This window comes from Mastomys coucha, unplaced genomic scaffold, assembly GCF_008632895.1.
Source record: "Mastomys coucha isolate ucsf_1 unplaced genomic scaffold, UCSF_Mcou_1 pScaffold5, whole genome shotgun sequence".
Lineage (NCBI taxonomy): Eukaryota > Metazoa > Chordata > Mammalia > Rodentia > Muridae > Mastomys > Mastomys coucha.
The window spans coordinates 106472403-106480292 of NW_022196911.1; the positions used below are offsets into that span (position 1 = coordinate 106472403).

Here is a 7890-nt window from a genome sequence, read left to right on the forward strand (position 1 = left end):
ACTTTTTTTACAATATATTAAATATTATATATTTCAAAATACATTAACATTTTACAATATATTAAAAGGCACCTTTTAGGTTTCTGGTATTGCTTTGTTTTACTTGTAGCATGGAAAAAAGACATACTTTTGATTAATTTTGTCTCTTCTCTTTACTGAATACAACTAAGACTCATGTCAGTTATATAATTAGGATGAATTTGCAACAGATGTGCCCCTTGATAGATTCCCTGATGGCTTACACTCAATTTGAAATGCATGGAGAATAGTTTTCCATTTTAATTTCACGTGGATATTACAGTATTTAATGTATTTTCTCAATATATAAAACATCACTCATTTAACATAGATAAGAGTAGTTAAATTCAAGATTACATTAATTAGTGATTATGGTTTAATAAGCTATTTAGTTTAATCAATGTACCCATCCCCTTTGAATGCAAAATTACTTGATTTAAAATAAAGATTAAAAAAATGTTTCACCAAAATGTTTATTCAATGTGGACTCACATATTTTGCTAAGTTGAGTTACTATATATTACTTTTCTATAGTTTTAAAACAATTTAAGTGTAGACCTTTGATATTGTGTTTGAGTATGTGTAGTCATAAATGTAAAAGCCAAGAGGAAAACATACCTTTTGTCTTCCAGAAACTATAATAGCACCATTGTAGGAAGGGCTTTCAGTACCATTTCTGTTTTCAAAGTCATCTACTTCCAAAACTATGTTTTGATGCTTCAGTGACTGTACAAAATCTTCAATATTTGATTCTAGTGTGATTTTGATAACAGAGGGAATATAAAAGCAAGTAAAAAAAATTGTTGAGCAATATAAAGTATCCCTAGCATACTATGAGCATACTTCATGAATAATATAATACTACTATTGGCCTAAAAAAGCTAAATCAGTCACTCATCCATTTTCTATTTAGTAAATTTTACACTATGATAAATTATCATCATAATTCCACCAAAGGTATAACTTTTCCTTTTAAATGTATATTAATTGATAATTTCTGAAAAATTAATATGAGAAACACTACATTTTCCTCTTCTTCCTATTCTTAACAAATAAATACATATTAAAATGTGTATATAATTCATGTTTTCCACATTTGCATATATATTGTATAGCGTATTTTTCTAGGAAAATAAAAAAAAAGATGGATGCCACCATCATATCAAAATTTCTTGCTGGGCGGTGGTGGTGCATGCCTATAATCCCAGCACTTGGGAGGCAGAGACAGGTGGATTTCTGAGTTTGAGGCCAGCCTGGTCTACAGAGTGAGTTCCAGGACAGCTAGGGCTACACAGAGAAACCATGTCTCGGAAAACAAACAAACAAACAAAAAAAGTTCTTATGTATTCTAAAAGAAGAAAATGTGTGAAATTACATGAGAGAGAAATAAAACTGAGAAAAACTCACAACCTGGTGCACACAGGAGAAAAAAGATGTAATTGTCAACCAGTTTCTACAACATCAAAACTCAAGGGTGTTATTAGCCAGCTAGAGCTGGAGCAAGATGAGCAGCCAGGGGCCTTCCATGTTCCACAAAAAGACAGCTGCTATAGTCATCTCTAGAAATGTCCCTCATTTATAAAAGATGGTGTGTGGTGTGTGTGTGTGTGTGTGTGTGTGTGTGTGTGTGTGGTTGTTGTTGTTGTTTAATTAGTTAATTTATTTATTTACTTTACATCCTGATTACAACTTTCCCTTCCTCCTCTCCTCCAAGTTGTCCCTCTCACCTACTCATTCACCTCTCCTGCCTTTCTCCTCAGAGAAGGGGAGACCTCTCTGGATATCAACCTGCCTTGGCATAAAGGGTACTACTCTTCTGAATGTTCTAATATCTTTGAAAGAAACATAAAAGCTTTTCTATCTAGTTAATTAAGCAGTTGTAAAGCAATGACACATTCTTTGAGTTAAGAAAATGAGTTTTCCTGAATCTTGTTGAACTTCATTCAAGAGCAGGAAGTGTAGACATGTCGTCTGTGCTTGTCAATCAATATATGGTAACTAGTGGTAGTAAAGAGATCTAAAAGGTCTTTAGTTAAGATGTAGTTCATTCTCTCTCTCTCTCTCTCTCTCTCTCTCTCTCTCTCTCTCTCTCTCTCTCTCTCTCTCTCTCTCTCTCTCATGACTTCCAGGTATAAAGAATGGAGGCCAGGCTGAACAGTGACAAGACCCTTGTCCCATGTTCCCATCAGCCTTGTCCTCCCCCAAATCAGGAACCTGGACAATGCTCCTCACAAGTAAGTCACTTTCTATAAATTCACATTTTTCTTCTGCCAAATTTTCCTCCTCCCTCGTGTACCGCGTAACAGTTAAAGCTTTCTTTCTGTACTAAAATGCTGATCTCTGTTCACCTGTGTTATTGATGAGCAGTAGGCTGGTTTGCTTCCCCTGAGGGAGTTGTCCAGGAGACAGGAAATACAAGTCTGTTTTAAATTCCCAGTTGGTCTTTTCCTCCATCATAGCATTAACCACGTATTCCAAAATCAGTGGGAGCATAGAAATTCCAAGAAGCAGTAGACTAAACAATAAAGAAAAGTCACCATAAGACTCCATGGCATTGGCTTCTTCAGGAATATATTCCACAAGTATTTGTTAGATATTTATTCTACTTTATATAGCAGCCATAATGTTAAGTGCTGACATTCTAGAAGTAGTATCTCAACATGTCACAGTACTAAAAAGCGTTGTTAAATAAACGTTATTTAATCTGATTAGAAGAATCAAACAGCTTGTATTAATAAGCCTAATCAAGAATTAATAGACAGGCAATCCCTCTGTCAGTAAAACCATTGCTGTATTTATCTCTTGTCTAGCAGAAGTACTAGGTAATGTGCTTTATTTTTAAATGTTCTTGTAGTTTAAACATTTTTATCTTAAAAATGACAGGACTCCGATACTCACAAGGCCAAAAGTGCTTTTCTCTCTCGTTTTAGTTTTAAGATGCGAAGCCGTGCTATAGCACAGACCTGCATTTTCCAAAGGCCCATGGTGCTCACAGTCTTGTGTACTTGAGAGAGAGAAGGGTAAACCACCTCCATTTCATTTAAGCTTTCTGAGTCTGTTACTGTATCTCTTTTCTCAAAGTCTGTATAAACACACATACATATTATGAATATCCTAAGGCACAGTAAACTTTCCTTCATAAAAAATTTAAATTATCTTATGTCTGATCTTATTTTATACTTTTACTCAAAGTAACTATTTAAATAACATTTTCAACATCACATTAAGCTTATATAACATTACCACCTTTAGTAAAACTGTCTTGAGTCATATTGCAAATATGGTATGAAACATACCATAATATAAAAACTCTATATATTCCCTGGGGATATCTGCTAAATATATACAGCAAAGCTAGAGCTCAGAAACGGGGGAATTTGGCTGCACTTGGTCTTTGAAAAGGCAAATGTTTAATTGTAATACTATTCCGAAGGAGTTCAAAAATAATCTTCTTCACTGGGATCAGCAGTTGTCAGTGCTTAAATACTTAATACTAAGGTGTCAATAACCCAGACTTAAAAGGAAGATCCGGGTGGTGGTGGCGCACGCCTTTACTCCCAGCACTTGGGAGGCAGAGGCAGGCAGATTTCTGAGTTCGAGGACAGCCTGGTCTACAGAGTGAGCTCCAGAACATCCAAGGCTACACAGAGAAACCCTGTCTCGAAAAAGCCAAAAAAAAAAAAAAAAAAAGGAAAAGATCATCAGCTCTGAAAATATTTAATACATTTATGCAGCCCAGACCTGTGAGCTAAAAAGCAGAATGGCTTCTGAAAAATAATCATCTATTCTTAAGTCTGAATCTCTCATCTGTAAAATGGTGTCAACCACATTTACTGAAAGAATTATTACAGTCATGAGATATGGGCACATCCTACTGTTTGTCTACACTGAACAAACTACCTGTAGAAGGAAAGGCATCAAAAATGACAGTTATTATATCCCATTTAAACTATTCGGAAATTGGTAAGAATTTTCTCCATGTAGGCCTTCTCTCTTAACAAACAGGAAACGGGGCTGGAGAGATGGCTCAGAGGTTAAGAGCACTGACTGCTCTTCGGAAGGTCTTGAGTTCAAATCCCAGCAACCACATGGTGGCTCACAACCATCTGTAATGAGATCAGATGCCCTCTTCTGGGGTGTGTCTGAAGACAGCTACAGTGTACTTACATATAATAAATAAATAAATCTTAAAACCCAAAAACAAAAAACAAAAAACAAGCAGGAAACAATCTTTATAAGAAGTAATGGTCAGGCCCCATACCTCTGATTCAGAACATTAAATGCCTCAAAGAACCCAAGAAACAATGACCATCAGGAGGTAGAACTGTTGTAATGCTAAGTAGCTAGTTTTCCAAAGAGTCATTTATCAACACTAAGCATGGACCTCTGGCTAGCTATACTGATGAGGTCAAGAAACACAGCAGCCCATGTCTAACAATGAAGCCACCGTTCCAGTGGTCACCCTTCTTAAAGAGCCACAGAAGCTAAACTGCTACATGGCCTTTTACTAATGGCTTTTGTGAGGTGTGCAAAGAGTTTTACCCTGTGTGAGACTTGGTACTCCTTCCAGGTTTATGAAGACTTCATTCAGAGTTGACATGGAAACTTCATAATTCATCAAGCCCTGGCCAGAATATTTATCGAGATCACTGAAGAACTCTAAGCCAACAGAAAGAATATGTAAACTTTCAAAATGATGTAAATATACTAACTCTAGTAAATTAACAGTTGTCTTAAATATGATATTTAATGTTCAGAAATCTCATAACTTTGCAATTCAGTCATAATTTAAAGGGAAATCACTTTCTTGGAGATTATTATGCTAAACTTCATCTTCAAGGTGTCTTGCTTTATCTTATATTCTTGGATCCTCATTTTCCTACAGACTTCTCTAAGGAAAGATGAACAGTCATAAAGACCATAGTCTTCTTCCAGACATGAAACATCCCAGGTAAGCCTTTGCCCACATCTGGGCTTCTTTGTGTATGTGTGTAACACTTGTAACTGCTCCTTCCAACGCTACCCTCCTTTTACTTACGCTCTGAACTTTCCTCCAAGGCCTACCCAATGTGATTTCCTCTCTCTTCCATCACACTTTTCTTCTATACCTGGTGGATCAGACAGAATGCTATGGTGTCCACTGAACAAAGGAAAATAGTAGCTTCCTCCCATCCCTCTTCGCATACGTGTCTGTCTCTAAAACTTGTCCACATTAATCTGCCACATCTTGCAAACCGCTGAAGAGCATATGCTGTTTATTCCCCGTCATAGAAGGTGCTCTCTTCTAGGTCACCAAGACCTTCGTATTTTAACTTCAATGAACAAGTCTTTTATTATTTGTAAATATATGTGCACTTATTTCTTGAAAAATCATTATATATGCATACAATGTATTTGCATATTCAGCCCCATTCTCTCCAACCTCCCTGGCTCCCAGTGTCTCTGCAACATGTCCTTTCTAACTTCACTAAACTGGTTTGTTTTTCTTGTTACTTCCTCTCCCTTTCTTCACTTCCTTCTTTTCTTTTGGTCTTTAACAAAGCAATTTACTTGGGCTGTGGATACGGCTTGGAGGAAAAACCTACTAGTCATGTCTCAGTTCCATTTAACTGCAGGTAGAACTTTCAGTTCCTACATCCTTATGACTTCTCCTTTGCTTTCTCTCAGTTTCAGTTCTAGACAACATTCTTGCTCCACCTATCCACAAATCCAGTTCCTAACCCATACCCATGTTCCTGAGATTCCTGCCTCACTTTTCCCCCTGATTTCCAGTGTCCTGTGTATAGAGGCCATCCCAGGCTAAATTCTCAATCAGGGCACTGATACTTTCTTCTCACTATGATGCAACTATCCTATGCACTAATTTATGATAAATACCATTGTCTTCTACTCACTAATTGAAGCCAAATTCTAAAAGTCACGCTGTGTACATCCCTTAAGACAGATCTTGCAGCTTTATCACAAAGTATGTTTTAAAGACACCTACTCATTTCCATCTTTACCAGTGCCGGGGTAGACCAGAAGCCCTTCTGAGCCTCTAAGTGAGCTCCATAGCTAGTCTCTTCTGGTCTGCTCTTGTTCCCCTGTATCTGGAGTGATCTTTGTTATGCCAAGAATGAAGTACACGTCATACATGATCTCCCTCCTGATTAATCTCTCTTAGTGGTTTCTCAATGTGTTTAGAATAAAAATCAATATTGATAACCAAATATTCAAAACATTTTCAACTTCATCAGTCATTCGTCTACCCTACAACTTTATCCATTACTACCCACTCTCTGCTCGCTCTCTTAATCCCTTTCAGACAAACCCTTTGCCTTTTCTTTGGATTGTGCTTGATTTTGTGTCCAATAACCCTATTCTATATAAACACCAGCACTGCTGTGCCTGGCTGGCATGCATGACACCCTGTGTTTAATTTAATCCCTAGTATCACACACAAACACATACACACACACACACACAAAAGGGGGACATGAAGACAGTACTTGACACAGTTTACTTTATACACATAGTTTGTGCTTTTTTAGGGTTACTTATCAAAAACCATAAAACATAGCTTGTGGCTATTACCCAGGAGGCTGGAAGCCCATGCTAAGTAAATAAACTATGTTTTCCTTTGAAACATAAACACAAGTACGATAAAATGTAAATACAAAAATACTTGTGCCAAAGACTTTCCTGTGACATCTTCATCTCTACTGTCATCACCAGACACAATGAATCTGCTTAGTAAACATCTACCTGGCAAGATTTGTTTTTCTGACCTAAGATGCATGGCAAGTTAATTCTCAGAGCGAGCCAAAAGGACAGAGTTAATATTCCTGAATATGTCCCTTAACTAATGATGGATAGGGGAAATGAGTGAGTAGCTTCCCCACACCTCTCAACTGGTGTAGCTGTGAGGACATTGACTCTCAATTTCCTCCAATGGTGTTATACTTCTATTGCCCACGGTGAAACCCTGCTCAAGAATGCAAGCTTTCCTAGGTTTTTCTCTGTCCTCTTTCATGACTCCACCCTGCTATTGCTTTCACTGATCAATGACTAAACAACGCCAGTGTACACAAATCTTCATCCTAACTTTTGTTGAATAATGAAAGACTAAGACAAAAGTGTAGATCTATTACATAACAAAAACTGATGACAAAATTCAAAGTTTTTCCTCTAATTTTATTCTATCATAGTCATACATGTTACCTGGGAACTTGCTTGTCCTTTCCAGTGGCAAAATATACACAAGCTTTTCTTTGGTTTTTGCTTTTAATTTAGCATCAGGGATGTGGTGATTGATGAAGGATGCTAAGTGCTCTGAATCACATGTTTCATTCATAAACAAACTAGAATTTCAAAACAAAATTGTGACAAGTAATTACACTGCTGCCGCATACACACACAAATGTCATTTGAACATTACATTTCTTAGCTTTATGAAACAAGCAAGATGAGTAATAATAAAAATAATCTGGCAGCTTGAAAATCTTCTCTACACAGAAGCAAACTCAAAACAAGTATAAACACACACATACACACACACACAAAAACACATGCACACGTTCAGAGTGGCATTAGTGGTACAAAGATGAACACAGCTGCCTTCCAAATGCATACTCATTGCAGTTAACGTACATAGTATAAAGATGAGCAGACAGAGGGGGTAGCATTATACAAAAGCAGACAGAGGGGGTAGCATTATACAAAAGTGATTTCCAAAGGAGAGTAATCAGTGCATGTGGCAGTGAATAGAGAAATCAGTGTACTAATCAAAACATTTTTGTTTTGCTTTTCAGTGGAGATTTCTTATTTTAGAATTCTTTTAGCCTTCACTCAGTTTCTTTTAGACACAGTTGTCACAACTCTCTGGAACTGTAT

General features: G+C 36.8%; 1 protein-coding gene across 1 annotated transcript in view; it reads right to left on the bottom strand.

Annotated features, from left to right (window-relative positions):
- The window catches only part of LOC116078758 (ATP-binding cassette sub-family A member 6-like), a 74045-nt gene that overhangs the window by 35644 nt on the left and 30511 nt on the right, over nucleotides 1–7890 (bottom strand). The window contains exons 17-21 of the mRNA XM_031354084.1: nucleotides 7219–7358; nucleotides 4561–4677; nucleotides 2917–3100; nucleotides 2367–2533; nucleotides 637–770 (exon numbers count right to left, since the gene is read on the bottom strand). Of these exons, the coding sequence (XP_031209944.1) occupies nucleotides 637–770; nucleotides 2367–2533; nucleotides 2917–3100; nucleotides 4561–4677; nucleotides 7219–7358 (742 nt within the window). The remainder of the gene's footprint in view (nucleotides 1–636; nucleotides 771–2366; nucleotides 2534–2916; nucleotides 3101–4560; nucleotides 4678–7218; nucleotides 7359–7890) is intronic.